At 44.0% G+C, this 19,889-nt stretch overlaps 3 protein-coding genes across 4 annotated transcripts; 1 reads left to right on the top strand and 2 right to left on the bottom strand.

Moving 5' to 3' along the window:
- Positions 1–1,073: 1,073 nt before the first annotated feature.
- On the bottom strand, positions 1,074–6,869 carry tspan35 (tetraspanin 35). Of its 2 annotated transcripts, XM_034539703.1 has the most exons (8): positions 6,623–6,869; positions 4,684–4,761; positions 4,061–4,276; positions 2,481–2,555; positions 2,254–2,361; positions 2,021–2,158; positions 1,785–1,877; positions 1,074–1,598 (listed from the first exon to the last, which is right to left on the bottom strand). In XM_034539703.1, the coding sequence occupies exons 2-8, from the start codon at positions 4,738–4,740 to the stop codon at positions 1,539–1,541; spliced, it is 747 nt and encodes a 248-aa protein (XP_034395594.1). In that variant the 5' UTR covers positions 4,741–4,761; positions 6,623–6,869; the 3' UTR covers positions 1,074–1,538. The 2 variants fall into 2 exon arrangements, with proteins under 2 accessions (XP_034395594.1, XP_034395593.1); XM_034539702.1 differs by lacking the exon at positions 1,074–1,598 and having other exon boundaries at positions 1,632–1,877.
- Positions 6,870–9,993: 3,124 nt separating this feature from the next.
- znf653 (zinc finger protein 653) lies at positions 9,994–17,689 on the bottom strand. Its single transcript, XM_034538909.1, has 10 exons — positions 17,375–17,689; positions 17,143–17,183; positions 15,895–16,215; positions 15,205–15,752; positions 14,910–15,081; positions 13,450–13,534; positions 12,995–13,112; positions 12,780–12,894; positions 12,597–12,696; positions 9,994–12,411 (listed from the first exon to the last, which is right to left on the bottom strand). The coding sequence occupies exons 1-10, from the start codon at positions 17,668–17,670 to the stop codon at positions 12,234–12,236; spliced, it is 1,974 nt and encodes a 657-aa protein (XP_034394800.1). The 5' UTR covers positions 17,671–17,689; the 3' UTR covers positions 9,994–12,233.
- Positions 17,690–17,764: 75 nt separating this feature from the next.
- swsap1 (SWIM-type zinc finger 7 associated protein 1) lies at positions 17,765–19,885 on the top strand. The gene is made up of 2 exons (XM_034538911.1): positions 17,765–18,316; positions 19,128–19,885. The coding sequence occupies exons 1-2, from the start codon at positions 18,047–18,049 to the stop codon at positions 19,629–19,631; spliced, it is 774 nt and encodes a 257-aa protein (XP_034394802.1). The 5' UTR covers positions 17,765–18,046; the 3' UTR covers positions 19,632–19,885.
- Positions 19,886–19,889: the final 4 nt, after the last annotated feature.

Raw genomic sequence — 19,889 nt, 5'->3', positions numbered from 1 at the left:
ACATACATAAAAGAAATGTGGACATCGCTAGGACGAATGTAAGAGAGGCTGTTTCTGTTCAAGGCTCTGTGAATGCGCTGTGGGAGTGCCGACCTATGTGTGAGTGCGTGTGTGTGTGTGTGTGTGTCCGTCATTAACTCGCGCACGCCAAAGTTCACCAGCGTCTCCCCACATAAGGACGTCTCTCAGAAATAACTATCGACATCTCTCTATTCTTTGCATTAATATAGATTATTATAATATTTTTTTCCATTGAATGGTATATTTGACACTGAACTAGTTCATCTTTATATCGGTGATAGTGTCCAAATGAGCATAACATATCACTAAGACCCTGAAATGCTGTCTCTTGTGTTATCATATACTGAATGCAAGCAAAACTACAGAGCAAAATCACACTCTTTCTGATTAAACCAATCTATGAACTGTCGGAAACAATGGATATCAGCGGTCCCAATAAAAACTTGCTGCGCTCTATGCGCGCACACATTCACAAGGGTTTCACTCCCCTTGTCTCCATCATTAACTCGCGCACTCCAAAGTTCACCAGCGTCTCCCCACATGAGGAAGTCTCTCTCCAGACTGGAGAGCATCAAATGAAGCCAGAGTCCAAAGTGAGCAGCTTCCTTCATGGCGGCTGCTCCTCTTGTAGCTGTGTGTTGCAAATCCAAAAAGCCGACCTACATCAAAGAAAGGGTGAACGGCCTTTGCTCCACGTCACATATTAACATCTGCCATTGTACTTTTCTATCAAGCTAAATACACCAAAACAATTGGCTCAATCACAATTCAGATACATAGTACATGTGGTCAATGGTATCTTGTCTAAACAAAAGTCTGAAACTCCTGGAAAAATCACAGCTCATGTTTCCACTGTTTCAAGTGACACCTAGTGGCACTAATATGGTCCCACTTATATTATAATCTGAAAACGAAATAAAAAACAAACAAACACATACCTGTTTTCAAAATAAAAGGGGAAGTAGAAGAATGTTTGATAGTGTTAATCTGCAGTTTGCAGTGCCCCCACTCCCCTCTTTCAAAACCAATGCAACATGTCACACCACGTTCTAGAAATACATTGCACTTTATTTCACCAACATCCAATAGTGCATCACATCTGTTGCTGTTTCACAGGCTGCGTCACAGCATCAACATTACCAATAGTGGTTCCTGTGCCCGACACAGCAGCCTCCATGTTTCATTATCACGATGATAACGCAGATATGATGTGATTCCTCATTGACTTACCATGCGTTCAGGTAGTAGCAGATTTAAAAAGGTCTCTGGGCGAAGTAGGCAGTGTGTGTAGGCCGTTTGACAACGTGTAGTTCTTTAGAGATCATTTACATTCATATGCGGCATTGCTTAAATAGATTTAAACGTAGTAAAAATAGATTGGTTATGTCATTCGGTAATTCTGATCGCCCGAGATATGACATGAACTGCCTTTAATGATGAGGCCCTTCGCTCTTCTAGAGGAAGTAGAAAGATCTCAGTGATTAAAAGGATGCTTCCTGGGCCTTCACCATTTGCAGTTAGTCCCCCCTGGATTTTATTCTGCAGAAAAGGATCATGGAAACCGCCATGGCACATATCTGGGGAGAATATATATATTAGTAACACGCAATAATAAGTAAAGTAAGAAAAATGTGTCTATAAAGAAATTTTGTATATTCAAGGAATGTTTTTATTTATTTTTGTATTGTTAATCAAGTGTTGATTTTAACTGGAAGTATACATCCTCGGCCTAATCTAAAGTGTGATGAGAGATGAGGTCCTACCTCCAGCAATGCAATTCCCAGAGCCACGGCCACAATGACCACTGTGTTGTCATCAATCAGCTTCTTGATCTTTGGGAAGCACCCAGTAATGGTCTGAGGGAAGAGAAAATGAAAAAGAAAGTGATGGTAAAAGAGGTCAAAAAACACAATTTATAAATTCAAAAGGTGTTTTGGATCATGAACTTGGATGTTGTTGTAGTTGTTGTTGTTATTTCTACTTCTTCCAAAGCCCATACCGTGTCACTGTCAGCCACCGTTTGGTTACAGGGGCTCTCCATGCCTGGGCAGCACTGCGGTGGGTATTGCTTCTCGTGGTCCAAATAGTACGGCGAGCCCACGAAGTCGGAGGAGTTGTAGAACCCACAACATTTTAACTGATGTTGAGACAAAAGAGAGCGAGTCACACGAAGCATCGCCGGAATTGGCGTGAAAAAGCGACCACGCTCCTGCTCAGCAAAGTCACACACACCGTGATCATGGTGGAATTCCACAGTCCCGTGGTGTCGGGGTTTTTCCCGTAGTCCTTCCTGATGTTCTGAACGGCAGCTGTGCCGAACTTGGTAAACAGCTCGTCGGCCTGAAATGCAAGCACAATTATTGTTTGTGTAATAATTATCGTTTGTGTAATAATTTTGTGTCCAGGCGCCTGAAGGCAGCGCCTGTCATGATGGAGGAAATGTTCCTCCGTTGACTCACCAAGGGTCTGAACACCAAGATCACCACGGCTCCGGCAACCTCCGCTATGAAGACCACCAGGACTATGATGAAAAACTAGTGGAGAAAAAAATGAATGTTACATATTTTATTGTAATGTTTTTTTTAGTCTTTGGAATCTTTGTTTTTTTAATCTTTGGAATCTTACGCTTTTGCAAAAAAAAACAAAGGATACACCAAATGTGTTTAATGTCAGTAAAGGTTGTGGAAAACAAGTGGCTCGGTTTAGGCACCTGAACTACTTGGTTAGAAACGTAACATCTGTTGTGTAACAAGCGTAACGTCAGCGATTATGTGTGTTGCTTTCAGCAGGACTCGACCAGCGGTTTCCTGGGTGAACATCCTGTGTTTGTTTGACCCGTCCACAAACACCCTGAGTGGGCTTTCTCCCTTGTTACATAACCACGTAACTTTCAATAACGGTCACTCAATATACTAAGTTACTTCAGCTGAGTGAATTCCAAAACGTCCACATTAGAATTTTCAGTGGTTTGAAGAAATGTATCATTAAAAAAAGAAAATTCATGGAAACTTTTTATGGTATTTCCGATAAAATGTGTTTCCATTAATTTCCAGGTGTGAATTCCTTATCAGCCTCAATATGTAGCAAGGCCACATTAAGTGTGTTTCCTTTTTTACAGTGTGTTTCCAGAGTGTGAATACCGGAAATTAGAAAAGAAAAGAGAAAAACTGTGACACAATGTGACAAGACTCAACTCACACAATCCTGACCTACATGAGACCTAAACGTCACTCAAGCTCCCACATCAGACCTGTGGGTTAGGACGGTATAATGTTCCTCAAATTAATACAACAAACGCACAGGGGCGTTGTTAGGCCTGTTTTAGGGGGGCTATCGGAGTGTTACCTGCTTACATTCAGGTTTACCTGTAAGTCCAGGTAGTCACAGAATGTGGCTGTCGGTAGTTAACAACTGTTACCTGCTTACATTCAGGTTTACTTGAGGCAAATGAAAGGGAAGTTAGAAACTGTCTCCATTGAGCGAGTGTGAACGAGCGAATTCATAATACAAGAAATAACTATCAACATCTCTCTATTGCATTAATATAGATTAATATTTGTTTTAATCCATTGAATGGTATATTTGACACTGAACTAGTTCATCTTTATCTCAGTGATAGTGTCCAAATGAGCATAAAATATTACTATGACCCTGAAATTCTGTCTCGTGTTCTGATACACTGAATGCAAGCAAAGCTACAGAGCAAAATTGCGCTCTTTCTGATTGAACCAATCTATGAACTATGAAACGATGGATATCCGGGGCCCCAAAAAAATTGCGCAAACATACCAGGGCGTGCCCCCTTTCTTTGAATCCTACAAACGCCCCTGCAAACGCATAAATAACATATTCCCGTCATGTTCTCCGTTGCGTTTCTATAGTTTGAGGTTTAATACATGATGTCATGGCGCCCTCTTCTGGTCCAGTGTCCTCATGGCAACCGACTGGAAAAGACGTGCCGTTATTATAAAGAGAACAGCTGTTTTGTTAATAATAAAAACACTGACTCGTCCATTAAAGCAGCAGACCACCAACCCACCAGCAGCAGCATGCACGTGCTCTCTCGGACGGCCCCGCAGCAGCCCAGGAAGCCGATGACGAGCAGCAGCGCTCCGATGGCGACCAGCAGGTAGCCCACGTTGAGCACCTGGCTGAGCTCCAGCGGGGCGTCTTCGATTTTCCCGAGGAAGCTGAGGATGGAGCCGCTGTCCACCTTCACCCAGATCCCAACGCCCAGGATGGCGGCACCCGCCAGCTGGAGGAGGGAATAAAATAGTTGTACCTGTGCTGTAAAGTACTGCTCATCCTGCGTAAACTGAAGCAGGGAGGATTAAATGAAAGATGAGATGCATTGTGGGACTTGTAGGATTCAACTTCTTGGAGCTAGACGTGAACTAGAAGTCAGTGTATAGTGACCATTCATTCTTTAGTCCAACAACTATTAACATTGCTTTTCAATAACTGATGTATTTCTGACAAGTATGAAGGGAATAACAGTCGGACAGCCGAATCAAAAAAGGAGGATATGTTACCTTTTGAACATTCTCTGACTTCAAAATCTAATTTGTTCTTTCCCCAAAGTTACTACTTTTCAGGACACGGAGGTCTAATGTAAAACTGTCAACGTTCCTTTTTAGAAATAAAAGAAACATTCAAACTTACAAAGATAATGCCATTGAAGACAAACATCATGACTTTGAGGAATCCGAAGCATCCCATTTTTGCTGCGGATTGTACGACCTATAGATGAAAAGAGAAAAAACACCAGTCCATCAATACTGTCAAGCATTTGTTGACAGCTCTTCAAGTTAATTTTTGTCTCGTGAAAGATTTAATGTGACGAAATCGTATACGTTTATTCATTCATCACGACACCAATACGCACGCCATGCAGGGTGCGTGTGTGTGTGCGTGTGTGTGTGTGTGTGCACAGCATCAGTCACCTGGCGCAAAGTGTCACTGTGATATTGCGCACTGCCAATTAGGTGACACATTAACAGTGGGACTGAGCCATGGAAAGGAGGGAGCAGGGGGGGGGGGGGAACACACCTGCCACTTTCCCAACTCCTCACCTTTGACCCTTCTGTGAGCTTAATACCTTATCTTTCTCAAACACTCGAAGGGCGCCTTTCGTCCCCATTCCGAGGACATTCACTGCACACATATCACCTTACGAGGGGGAGGGGGAAGGGGGGGGTTGAAAGGCTTTGTTTGGTTTAGAATTAATGGGAGCAGAGCGGTGACGTTTGAGGAAGTATGCTTTCACTGTACTTTCTGGAAAGCCTTTCACTGGAGCCAGTATGCAAACGAGAAAAGAAATCGGACTCATGGAAATGTTCCACCACCCTCCCCCCCCCCCCCCCCCCCCCCCCCACCCATCGACTTCACAATTGAATGCGTATTCTTTGTAGGCCGATCCATCGCTTGCCCACATTTAGACTTCATGGAGGCCGATATTTATTAACCAGTGGAGGCCCATCAAATACCTCCACACCTACTGACACATGAACACACCACACACACTCTCTCTTCACACAGATACTCGACACCGTATCCGTCTCTATCATCTCTTCTTCATCCTGTCTCCAAATCTTCTTCCTCCTACTCCCCTCTCACAACCTCTACTGTTCTCGCTTCAAGATTGACACTTTCCAAATGTATCTCTCTCTGTGTGTGTGTGTGTGTGTGTGTGTGTGTGTGTGTGTGTGTGTGTGTGTGTGTGTGTGTGTGTGTGTGTGTGTGTGTGTGTGACCTCCCAGTTGGGGAACAGTGCCCTTTGTTTGTCATGACAAAACAGACAAAGTGTTCCCCCCCGACGACAATATGTGTGTGTAGCAACAGGCTTTCTGAGGACATCCCCTCTTGGCCTTCACACTTCATCCACTCATTTTATTTCCCTCAATATACAGTAAATATCCCCTCAGACAAAACATTTAAAGTATCACTGCCTCTCACAGGGAAGCTGTTCTCCATCAGGTAAATGATACATTCGGAGGCCAGAGCGGAAACATAACGAGCTGTTGTTGCCTTGACTCCCCCCAAAAAACTCCCTCTCTCACCTCTGAGCCCTACCCTCACTTCCTCGTGGTCAGCGAAAACGCGCTCAGTCTGCCTGGTGATGTATTAACAACCCCGAGTCACATGCGCCATTTAACAACAACAACAACAACAACAACGCGACTTCAACAAATAAATGACACCGAGGCGAAGCTCACAATGTTAACGCGGCACCGTGTGTGCGTGTCAACGCCGGGAGGTGCGTGATCTTGGATCAACAAAAATAACAACAAAAACCTCTCGTCCCTTGTCTGACTCACCAGTTTACATCAAACACACACACGCGCGCGCGCGCGCACACACTCACGCACACATGGACAAATCTCAAAGGACGCCATTGAGCGGAATAATTGCAGGCAGGTCTCCGTGGACAAAGGATCATTGTTGGATGGATCCCTCCCTTCGCGTGCTATGGCACTTTGAAACCGTACCCAAAAAGACCCGTAGAAGCGCGAGCCTGAACCCCGCGGTCGGTCTGCGTTAAGTCCGCTCCTTCCCTCACTCCTTCCCTCACTCCTTCCCTCACTCTCCCCTCACTCCTTACCTTATCTTTTGGTGTGGTGTTCCAGGGGAGAGCTCCAAGGACGCGCTCGGGGGCCGGGTCACCGCTGGGGAGTCTCCCTACCTTCAACTCTGCTGATGGAGGCTGTTGCTGAGAGATAACAGGAGTCAGTGTCTTCTTCTTCTTCTGTCCCCTGGAATGACCCGCAGTGCACTTCCGGTCGCTCCGCGAGAGCCTCTGAGTGACCTTTCTATGTTTTGTTTGTCTCCAGCTTTATGCTTTTAATTTTTAAGGCTGTCCGCTGTTATAAGCAGCGGGGAGGAGGGGGGAGCAGGTGGGCGTGGCCAAAGCAGCTGAGCGGTAACCACCACACATCACCATGGAGCTGGGTGTCTCTCCGGAGAGAGAGAGAGAGAGAGAGAGACCTTTATCAAAGTAAACAAGTACATTGACATGAGAACAGTGACTCGCTTTTTCATCAAAATAATGTATTTAAAGGAAACTAATTCAACTAATCAACCAAAACGAACTGCTCAGAACATAATAGCAAAAGCGTGCGTGTGTGTGTGTGTGTGTGTGTGTGCGTGTGTGCGTGTGTGTGCGTGTGTGCGTGTGTGCGCGAGTCAAACGTCATAAGGAACAAAAATGGTTGCTGCATAATCATTCTGGGTCATTTTGTTTTTAATGACTTGAGTTTTATATATATATATATATATATATATATATATATATATATATATATATATATATATATATATATATATATATATATATATATGATTTTATATGTATTTTATTCTATTTAATGTTTTGTACTATCTGGACCGTGAGTCTGAAATAAAAGTTTAATTGAATTGAATGATATACATCTATATATATATATATATATATATATATATATATATATATATATATATATATATATATATATATATATATATATATATATATATGTTAGGGTTAGGGGTACCCTTTATATATCATAATAAAAAATCATAATTTCCCTGTTTTTTCAGGGTCAAGAAAGAAATTCCAATTATTTTGAACTCTTACTTGACAGCAAGGCCACAGACTAACTCTCATCAGCACCTTTCTGTCAAACTTCAACTTAGTGTTAGCGTCAAATAATCTAAGCATCATCCTTTCAATTTTGTTTTGCCAGTGATAGTGGTTACATGCACAAGAAGCCTAACAGGAACATTGTAATTTCCTTGTGATTCATAATCATACAATAAAGATATAAATCCTACTTTTATTTTGTCTTTGCATTGATTAAAAAAAATCTTGTCTTTAGTAGTTCTATTCATAAGAAATGTAATTTATTTTATTCACATCTTGGATTAGTTTCCAGTGAGATATTAATGACTTTATATTTGGACATCGCTGTTGTAAAAATGACTGTTGCTGTCACTCAATCTCACATATTGGACCTTTACATTAGTCAAACCAAATGTTTTCAGGCTTATTGATGGAGAACTTCCTAAACCGATGACACGGTGTGTGTGTGTGTGTGTGTGTGTGTGTGTGTGTGTGTGATGTTACAGTCTGGGCCTCTGTGAGCTGATGTAAATCTAACATGTGGCGGCACAAGCATGTAAATTTGATTGTCTGGTTTTGATCAACACCTGCAGCTTTTCATGTGTGTGTGTGTGTGTGTGTGTTTGTCGCCTTCGTTTGTTCACAGGTCACAGACACACAAGGTGTTGGGGAAGGAGCTCACGTGATGACGTGGCTCAACACCACGTCATCAGTTCATAACAAAAAGCTAAAGAGGAATTTAGAATGTTAAGTATGCTTTTAATGTTTGACGACATTAAACCCAACTGAGCTGGTGATGAGAACAACATATAAAAGATATCCTGACAATAGTTTGAATCTATATGAAATGCTGCAAGAGGAAAGACACACATTTGTCTCTTTGAGCTTTTTTTTGTCCTTGGCACATGGCATACACTCTCCAATATGCGTAATGGGGTCCCTTCACGTATTATTAATGTCTACCAGCATTGAATGTTGTGTAATATAGTCCAGAATTATTCCAGTAATCACGATGCTATAATAAAATTGGTTACAGACCAAACAGGGGTTAATTAGCCAAAAATAATCTATCAATTTACATCCAAAAATCTTTAAGCCACTGAGTAAACTGCAATGCAACGCGACAGTACTGAAACGGTTGTAGCCCATCACCACACAAGGGCAACGAGAGACGACCTTCAGCGCGTATTGACTGCAAGCAGCTTTATTTCATCACTTTGTGTCTTTAACTCTACAATCTCATGCACATTGGGAGTATTGAGTTTATGATCAGCTTCATAACCGCCACAACCTTTCTGGGGTTACAGAAAATCTACAGACGTAAGGCATTGATTTCCTTTGACAATAACAAGTCAAATCTATTTAAAACCATGTTCCTTCACACAATTATATCTTTTCCACTTTCATTGTGCCGGAGAATTTGACTGCTGTATTAGACTACGGTATTTTTGCATACTTTGTTTCATATTCACATGAAAAGAAATGTATTTTACTCCTCACATTTTGCTTTACCGTAAGTCAAAATTACTTTCTTTTCAGGTGTCTGTGTGAAATGTCCACCTTTGTATCTAAAAACCTGGAGGCTCTAGTTTATTATAGAAATGAATACATACATTGTTCTACTGCTTTGGGTGCAGGCCAGACAGCAGGCCAATGTGCACATTTGAATTTATTACGATCAAATAGTATCTCAGCAATCTGAAATACGAGAGACAGAATCAGAAACCTCAGTTATTTTGAACTCTCATGTTAATAACGTAACTAAAGTAGCTTTTTATCAAGTTAAAAATAAAATAACTCGAAGTTAAGCGATGTATATGCCAAGTAGGTTTTTCTTTCATTTTATTGCCATTTCTCATATTGTAGTTATTGCCTTCTTTTACTTCTTTTGCAATTCTTGGCATGACTCCTGACGAGCACGTGGCTTTTAAAGAAGCGGTAAATGTACAAAAGGTAAACAATGTGATGACCTGAGAGTCTAGAACTCTCATATTTAATTGAGACATTTTGCCCTCGGCAAATGAATTGACATTTCTGTTTTATATGAATAATTCGTCAATAATTTACCGGAATAAGTTTCTGGATTGAACTGGTTCTCGTGCTTAGAGGTCCTTTGATATGTTTTGACTATAAAACTAAAAACTGGAGTTGTGCTTCAGGAAAGGAACCTTTTCTTTGTACCAGATTGTTATTGGCCTGGGAGAATATTGTGTTTAAGACCAAGCTGTATCTTGCTTTATGTACCCATAAAGGGTTGGGCGCGTTATGTGCGTGACACAAAATATAAAGAAATGAGTCAACCAACATTTTTTATATAGAATTGTAATGAAACACAGCTTGTCAGGAATGAAGAGCCCTCAGACTTTGGCCTCTTATTTTCGACAGGTCAGTGTGACATTCACTTCATCTGAATCATTTTTAAACAAAGATGAACAAGAACAGAGAGAGTGAAAGGCGGCAATTACCAACTCAACTGCCAGAGAAGGAAGAATGATTTACAGCAGAAGAATACTGACGACAAGTCGTTATTTGGTGACGCCACATGACCGAGTGCAAAGAATATATGGAACGGGCCCGTATAAAGGGAACCAATAAAAAATAATACATCCTCACATACTCAAATAACTAAAAATCAATTTTATACCAATAAACATGGCCACCATTCAAATGACTCCCCATCGTTCCTGCTTCAACTCATATCAACATGCAAAGAATCCAGAAAACATTTTGCATGTCCGACACTCGGCTGACTGAAAGAAGCTGTCATTTTATGACGAAGTGTTGTGATACTTGTGCTATTCATGCCACATCTTGCTATTCATGCACACGCCCACACACACACACACACACACACACACACACACTTTGAGCATGTTACACAAGAACCAACGCTGCATATTATTAACCACTTGTGTCAAACCAATATCTTTCAGGACAAACACAACTCATACTCACATATCGGGAGTGATTCATCAGTTCACAAAAAACGACCGAAGGGCAAAAAGTGCATTTGCTTAGAAACTAAAAGAGGACAGAGAACACAAGAAGAGGACTTGGTGGTGGGGAGGGGGGTCACTTTTAACTCACAGGATTTCTCATCAGATCCTGTGAGTCAGGACGTTGGGATGGGGGAAACACAGATGAGGGCCATGTAACTGTAGGAGGAACACTGCGGTCCTGGGTCCACACTCAATCTGTCCAATGACTGAAATTGAAGAACCTCCACTTGCATCCGTACGGGCAGAGCAGAGCAACGCACTAAAACCTCAATGGTGTCCATTTCACGTGCATAACTTCAAGTACAATTTCATGTGGCTCATATTTACCCACCACACAGGTATGTCACCTATACTCTTTGTTGGTGGTGCATTAAAAGACCAAGCCATCATATTCAGCTCATACTTCATTATTAAATGTACCATACCAGTATTTTGCATTTTTTAACTGATTTAATATCAAATAAGTATCCCCTTACATGTGCCCTGTTTGTTAAGCGCCCCTCCCTCCTCTAAAATGATAGCTGTCATTGACACATTTGTTTTTTGAGACATAGGTTGGCTGACAAAAACGTTTTAATGTTTCAAACTGAGTGGGTCACATGACCTTGATGGTCACAGACGTGAACAGACCGAGACAAACTACATGTCTCGAGCAAAAAACTGGCACCCGAACTGGCCGACGATCCACATAAAAGACGTGGAAATAAAGTATCAGCAATAACTTGCTATTCATAGTATTTAGAAGTACGATAAGGAAAAAATGTACGCGCAAGACCGTTAGCTTGTTCCAATGTAATCATGCTAAATGTTAACTGCTAATCCAGCACACTCAGACACGCAGCTCGTTTTATGCTGTATTTGTATTGATAATTTGAGTTTGATCTGGTTCACAAAGGGAAAAAGGCCAATGTGTTTGCTGAATGTAGCACCAACTCGGAAAACAAGTTTAGCTTGACCTTCTGACTAAGGTTAGCCTAACTCTGATATAGCATCCTGGACTAGCCCCCCGCGTTACTACACAGCTGGTTGTGAACAGAGCTTTTTCTTTTCTAAATGTAACTTTTAACACCATAACATAATGTAGTGAAACACAGCTGCCATTGAAAGGAATAACTAATAATAATAATAATAATTACTATTGTAAGTCGTGAGCTAGTTAGTTGGCCATGCTAATGTTCCAGGCTCTTCATACATTGAGGATGTATGCATCTCTTACTTGAGCCATCCACACCACTTCAAACTTAGGAGAAATCCAAAGTTTGACCGAACTGCTGTGCCTTTATTGTTCTTAGGCTATGAGCAGTTCGGGGGTCAGGAGTTTCGCAAACGGTACACTTAATCAACAGTGGATTAAGCCGGTTCCTCACCCGTACCACATACGTCTTAAACCCACGTTTGGGGCCGTGTACTCTGAAACGGCTTGTGTCCGGCGGTCAGACTGGCCCTCTTCATCTGCTACGTGTGTGTTCACGAGCGATGTCCATATCCTCCTGGACACGAGAGGCCAGACGAGCACGGTGAGGGAAAGTCTGTCTCTTCACCGGAAGTCTTCCTTTGGTTTCCCGGGTAGCCGTCACGCTGGCGTTTAGCTCCTATCTACCGCGTGCCCGGACACCTCAGGGGGCCTGCTTGTCCGGGTGGCTCTTGAGCTTGTGGAACTTTACACTGTCCAGCTTCTCGAACCGCTTCTCGCAGAACTCGCAGGTGAAGTTATAGTGGGCCTCCGATGTGTGCTTCTTCATGTGCCAGTTCAGCGACGCCCGCTGGCGACACTGGTAGCCACAGATCTCACATCTGACAAGTGACGCGTGGGGAGAAAGACAAGGAAGAAGGGAGGGAGGGAAGGAAAGGAGGCGTGACAATCAGGTAGATGATTATGGGTGGATTTGCATTTCTGAATTTTTAAATCTTTAAATATTAAAGGTCACAGACTGCCACTAAAAACAATGTGTCAGGTTTCGATAGCTTTCGTAACTTACTGGAGTGGTGTTTCTCCGGTGTGGGTCCGCCGGTGGACCTCCAGGTGATTCTTACGCTTGAAGGACTTTCCGCACGTCTCGCAGATGAAATCTCGGACCCCTGTGAAAAGACTGGCGTTACGTTTGGAGGTTCATGAAGACGAGACCCTGACTCGCCGAGCGCGTGTCCCAACGAGCGCCCACCTGAGTGGATGATCATGTGGCGATGCAGGTGGTTGGACAGGTAGAACTTCTTCCCACAGCCCGGATGGGGGCAGACCTTGGTCCTCCCTTTCCTGTGAACCAGGTTGACGTGATTCTACAGAGAGGAGGAAGCGGACCCAGCGAGAGGTTTGTCTCAATCGCCAGCGGAACAAATTGAAGGTGGTGTGGAAAGAACGACTGGAGAGATGCCTCACCTGAAAGCTGCTAATGGCTACGTAGACTTGACTGCAGCCCTCGTACGGACAGTGGAACATCTTGAGCATCCCGTCCGCCTCAATGACTGGGCCGCGCCTGTTTCTCTTTGACCGGACACTGCATGCAAAAAAACAAAAAACACTGCCGTTTTAGGCTCAAACCCTATCTCCACACTCAGACTTAGGGATGCGTGAGGGCTCAGGGCTGTCCCACTGTCAAATCTTTAAGACATTGTGAGCCCTTCATCAACACTTAATGTAGATTTCTTTTTTCCAGAATTACCACTTGTCTCGTACGGCAAAGGCCTGGAAGAGTTCAAATCAGGCAGTAAAATCAAGGTAACGTGATATGAGACCGTTTCTGACGTTTACAAAAAAAGGCCTGTGTACTCGCGGACAGAGTCCGATTGTCGCCTGCTCTGGGATTCCCCGTGGTAAAATATATGGCCACTGACCCGCTCAGACTCCGCTGCAGCTCTCTGTCGCTACTCAGCTCCAGAGCGTCATCGATGGGCTGCAGCAGCTGTTTGTCGCTCAAACCTGCAGAGAGAAAGTGTAAACGCTGATGAGAAAACAACTTGTGTAAGTCCATCCATCCATCCATCCATTTTCAGGCGCTCAGTCCGGGGTCGGGTCGCGGTGGCAGCAGACCCAGCAGGCTGACACAGTTTCCCCTCTCAACCGCAACATTCGCTAGCTCATTCTGGGGAATCCCTGGATCTTCCTCGGGGTCACCTCCCAGTTTGACGTGCCTGGAAAATCTCTAAGTGTTGGCTGGCAAAATCCACTGACTTCACCTGTGACCGCACTAAAAGAAAACATAGCACCATCTAGTGGTCTGAAAAAGCAATTGTTACCAGAAGGTTTAAATTGTATTTGCAATATTATCTATTTCACACTGTTGTAATGCGTGTTATTATAACTGTATTTTCTATTTTATTACATTTTATTATCTCGTAGGCATCGGTCCCAAGTTAACACTGGGACTTTGTTTACTTTTAGGTTTTTTTAGGTACTTTATCTGTTGTTTTCTCAGTCCTCACATTTTCTTTCCTATTTGTTGGTCATCTGTAAAGCCCTTTGACCTGCACTAACCTGTATGGCTGAATGGCTCACGAGAACACAGCGATATACATGAATATTATATTCCATTTCTGCAAACAGATGGCTCGAAGTCCGACCTTTAATAATGAAATTCAGCATTAACCAAAGTGTTTTTTAAAAAAGGGGAGACTCGATGTCTGAAATTAATAACTTAATTCTTCCTCTTCTTCTGCCAGGGGTTACAAAACTTATTTCCTTGAGGGATGGCCTTATATACCATTGGATGGATTCCTGTGAGATGACTTGTTCATTTTGATGCAATTCTCTGTATTATTATTTCAATATTTTTAACAATTATACATACTTAGGCTGTTTTTCTGGAGAGAAAAAAAATATCAGTGTTTTCTTATCCCTGACGCTTGGCCATTGTTATTATTAGCTCTTTGGTCGTTTCAACTGGGTAATTCTCTAATGCAGGAAGAGGCTGTTTGGCAGAGAGGGAACACTAACCTAATATAAATGATCTTAAATAATAATCCAAAACCTAAAAAAAAACAGTTTCATTGAGTTTTCTATGAGATATATATGCAACTGTGTATATATATATATATATATATATATATATATAGAGAGATATTTGTATATAAGTTGCCTTACACCCCTTAACATTAAGAAGGCCTTGTGATTCCGAGCGGGGGTCGAGACGCAGTTGCCCATGTCAACCACCGAGCAACAACCCACATCCACATTCGCAGTCTAGTGTCTTTCTGCAGCCGGACTCTCTCAGAACCCCCTTGCAGACTTGATGAACTGTGCATTAGGAGGCCCCCATCCAAAAGAAAATTCTGTGCCATCTCTGAATGTAGCGCACCTGTCATGGAGTCCTCGTCCTCTGCCGCTCTGAGCTTCGACTCAGACACTTGCTTGTAGGTGACGCCCCCGATGACGGTGCAGGTGACTTCTTCCACGTTTGTGCCGCCCATATTGAGCTGGATTCCCTCTGATGCCAGGGCCTCGTAGCTGGGACCAGTGATGATAATTAACTAGGATGAAAAGAAGAAAATAATTAAACTGTAGCTTTTGGGAAAAGAAGTAGTACACTCCTTGATGTACACTACATGCCTCTACCTGCTTTAAACATCACTGCGAGGTACGAGGTCACCTACCTGTGAGCCTTCCAAATTGGTCCTCTGGTCAGGGATCTCGCAGCTGGTCACCACCGTCTGCAGGGTGTGAGGGTCAAACAGCTCGCTCTGCTCCTCCACCTGCATGGGCGGCGTGATAGGCGACTCCGGCTGAGCTCCCAGTCCGGCTGAACTGCTCAAGCTCTGCGACAGCACCGAGTCCTCGTCCGCCTTCCCCAGTCTATCAGCGAGGGACGCCGCCAAGGTAACGCACTCGTATCCAGGCGCCGCGGCCCCAACCTCTCCTTCTCCATCTCCATCTCTGCCTTGCTGCAGATCCTCAGGCTCCTCCAGGTCCTCCTCCCCCTCTTCCTCCTCTTCCTCCTCCGAGGGGATGGAGTGAAAGGCTGCTGCTGGGGAGTCTTGCTGTCGCTCTATGACCATATCCATCTCCCAGACGGGCTGTCCGGTCATTGGATCATCCAGGGAGGAGGCCTCCATACCGGCATGGAGGTCTAGAGCTGCAGCCTGTTCTACCGGACTCAGGGTTGCACATTGCACCTCAGAAACATTTGCATTTTCGCCCACATCTGCAGAAAAGCAGAATAAAAACATTTTGTTCAGAAAAGCATTTTGTTCAGGTCCTAACAGCTACTGATGAACATTTAACCACACATTATATCAACAATCTGAAACTGCCCTGAAAGAATTAAACATCATGTCATTCTGCACCTCTGAAATGTTTGTGAGCCTCCCTTCTCCTCCTCCTGCCGACACATTTGACCACGGGCGCGTCCGTTTTCGCCACGCTCTCGTCGTCATCATCGCCCTCTCCGGTCACGCCCTCCTCGTGCTCGGAGTCACTCGCCTCCCTCTGCGGCGAGAAAAGGTACTGCACGAACGAGTGGTCCGAGTCACATCGCCAGACCGCCGCGGTGGACGCGTTGGGCCGGGGCTGCAGGGCACCGAGCTGAGGCTCGTGAGGGCAGGAGCGGGAGTGCTCCTGATACCAGCACACCAGGCTCTGGAGGCTGGACACGCGCTCCTTCCTGCCTGGGAAGCAACATAAGTCAGATGTTGACTCATAATCCATTTCAATGGCTTGCTGAATTATGTTGGATAAATATTTAAAAGAGCGAGCGTGACAATCTTTTGTGCAAAAAAACCCCCTGAAACAGTTAGGGATTTATTTGTCAAAATTAGGAAACGTGAAGTCATACTTTTGGTCAAAAGTAGTTACAAATATAGACGATATCAAAAATTCAAAAGAGCGCGATGTCGTTCATTATACTTTCGACCAAAAGAAAACTAATCAATTAGTTGATGCAAATCGACAGATCTGTAAAACGGTGTTACTCCACAAAGAATTACACAAAAAGCTCAAATTTAAAATAAGTCGTTCAATGCGAAAAAAAAGCATTACAAAAAACCCTGACTAAATCGACTAAAGAAATCTTAGTCGACTAAGACCAAAGATACCGAATAGTCTACCAACCAACTCCTAACTTATTCTACTATTTCAATATCTAAAGTTTAAAAATCATCTTAAGAAACTGCTATTGTGACACGGTTTTCAAATGACCTTAGTGTAGATATTGATATATCTGCAACAAGCTAAACAAGACTGATTTATCAATCTAGCTCTGCTTATTATATCAAAAAAAGATTTTAATACGTTGTATCTTTTTATTATGAATTGAAAATGTGGGATTCATCATCATGAGTATTTATATATTTTTGCCATTTCTCATGGATTACTACTTCTCTTTCACTTAATTATTTTCATTTTGTGGCCGTCTGATGCATTGTAAGCCGTATGACTCCAGGGGAATTAATGAGTAAAATAATAATACATTCATTAACTGATTTATTTGAGTTTGACAAGCCAGCTATTTCAAACGTTTCCCCACAGAAGCAGCTTCTAGACTCCCAAACCGATGTCGCTAACTTACATGTATCCCCACCTGCCATGACACTCACCTTGTTTCTCTTCCAGCGAGACTTCTGGAGCAGTCTTCTTCCTGCAAAGCAATAAAACAAACTATCAATGGAGCTCAAATAAATTAGCCTTAAAAGACATTAAAACAGGAATATAGGCCTAGCTAATAACATTGCTGCAGACCACTTTGATTAAAAAGACCACCGTGGACGGTCTGGCAGCTTAACGTCAGCGTGCATGAAACAAACTGGGCATTGCTCTGTGTGGTCTTACCCGCAGTACTTCTGCTGGTACTTTTCTCCATAGGTGGTGTTGAGAACGACCAAGTACTCTGCCAGTCCGGCATCACTCAGGCTGGTCCTCCTGCGGAGCTCACTCCACAGCTTGTGCGACTCTCCCAGGTACACCCTCCTCACGTCGTACTTCTTTCGGGATTCAAGTCGCCTCTGTGCTCGGTCGGAGTCCGTGAGCCGGGGTCGTCCCCTGCAGCGCCTCAGCCCACCTTTCTCCTGGTCCCTGGCGTGGTCAGCGTCCAAGGGAACGTCCAACTCCGCCAGGCTGTGCGCCATCTTGACAGCTGAAAGTTGTGATTGCCGGCATCCCGGAAGTTGGTCCGACTCAACCGGAAGCGCTGATAAAGACGCCTGTTGCGATCGTCTCCCCACCCCGTGTGCTCGTTCACGTGGTAGCTCTAGTGACGAACACAGTATTTCGCCACATAATTTCATATATGTGGGAAAATACTGAGAGAAAAAACATCTGGGTACGCCGAGAACCGACGCGGAACGCCATCGCAGACAAAGCGTTTGTTTCCACACGGACCGCAACAGCTCCAACACCGACGTGCAAACATGTAAACAGACGCGGGAAACTTCAGCGTGGAACCCGCAGTCCATTGCGTGAACGTCATTATTAGACGGGTGTGGAAGTGTAGGGAAGAGTGTCATGACAGACATTTTAACACTCGTGTTTCGGACTTTCACGTCACAAACGGGTGGAAGGGAGGAGCCTACAGTCGCCCCGGCGTCACCGGCGTCCTGCAGCACGCTGGTGGTCGGGGACGCCGGCATCAGCCGCTCCGTGCTGCTGCTGGCGGCGGTGACGGCGGCGTCTGAGCTGGGGCTGAGAGTGGTGTTCTTCACCCAGACGCAGATCCAGAGCCTCCCGCTGTGTCTGCAGAAGCGCGTCCCGAGCCTGAGCCCCGAGAGTCTGAAGGTACGAATCGCGGTCCAGTTCTCCAAGCGCGAGCTCTGTTTGTTTTTCGTCACCAGTTACGGTTACCCCATTATAAAGTTGTAGCGACAGCCAATTAATGTATGGATTGTTGATGAATCACTTACTGATGCTTTATAGATCGCGAGACCAACGTGTGGGTTGCCAGGTTGTAAACACAAAAATAACTCTCTCATGACAATAGATTTGTTGATTAACTGTTCATGGACATTTTCAATATAGCCCAATATCACAAATTAAGAATTTCCCTAATTTTTAGCTGACGACTTAATGGATTCTGGTCGAAAATTAAAAAGTTTAGAAAATCTTGAACATGAATTATTTACTTGTATTTGAATGACTCGACAACCTGGCTACATCGCAAGTTATGGCCAGTAAATCTTTTATGAATAAATAATAAATCCATTAGTTTTCATTTCAAATCGATCTATTAGAAAGTGGTTCCGTACATGTCACTAACACATTTTCATTTGACTGTTCCATTAAGACTTTTTCTTCTTTTTTTTTCTTGTTTATGGCTTTTTGCTTGATAAATCATTTAACAACTTGTAAGTTGACCAGAAGAACCATTTCAGAAGTGTGCGGTAAGTGTTTAACGAGGCAAAATAACCATTTTGATCATCTATTAATTGTGAGCAGAAATGCCAAATATTCTCTGGTTGCTGCTTTTTCTAAAAGTAAACTGAAAACGGGTGTTGGACTGATAGTCGGACACAATGTGAAGACATCACATCTGAGATATTGGGATGGCCATTGCTTTGTTAAAGTTTGATATACTTTTTTCTTTATAAAGAAAATCAAGTTTTGCTATCCGCGGACCGTGGAGGAGCTTCTGCAGCAGGTGGCCAGCCTTCACGAGCCCGCCCACACGTCTCCCACACCGCCGTCACTCATCCTAGTCGACGGGCTGGAGGGCTACCTGCGCGGCCCCGGTGGCCTGGACCCGGGCGAGCGGTCCCGCGCCGCGCACCTGTCCGCGCTGCTGTGCGACAGCGCGGCCTTCCTCACGCAGCTCCTGCGACCCTCGCGCTCGGACCCCTGCCGCGTCGTCGCCTCCTTCCGGTCGGCGGTGGACGCCGCCGCGGAGGATCCCGCACTCGACGTGCTGGACCGCTACTTCCAGGCGCGCTGCACTGTGGACAGAGCCGGCGGCTACGAAGCCGCTGCGGCCGGACTGCGCGAGGTGTGGCACGTTTACCTCTCCGGGATCCGAGACCGGGAGCACCGGCCGGCCGCCACACGCGAGTGGAAGCTGCTGATCTCCCCGGATGGGTTCATGGAGTTTGAGTTGGTTTGAGCCCGTTTTGCAGCAAGTAAAGGTCGGTTTGTTCAACACAGGACCACAGTGGTTGCAGATTTACAACATTTAATAAGTTTTAAACTCCATTACGCTTTGAAAGACACATGACGAAAGTCTTACACAATTAAAACGTTTACATAAACATTAAAGTATTTTTTACCAAAAGATTTGGCGCAAACAAAGTCTACTTGCACCACACAAAAAGGAGAATAATTCCCTGTATATATACAAATAAACATATATTTTGAAACCCAT

Source organism: Cyclopterus lumpus, chromosome 8 (genome assembly GCF_009769545.1).
Source record: "Cyclopterus lumpus isolate fCycLum1 chromosome 8, fCycLum1.pri, whole genome shotgun sequence".
Lineage (NCBI taxonomy): Eukaryota > Metazoa > Chordata > Actinopteri > Perciformes > Cyclopteridae > Cyclopterus > Cyclopterus lumpus.
The sequence above is the reverse complement of the archived record's forward strand: the minus strand, read 5'-3'. Positions and strand labels throughout refer to the sequence as shown.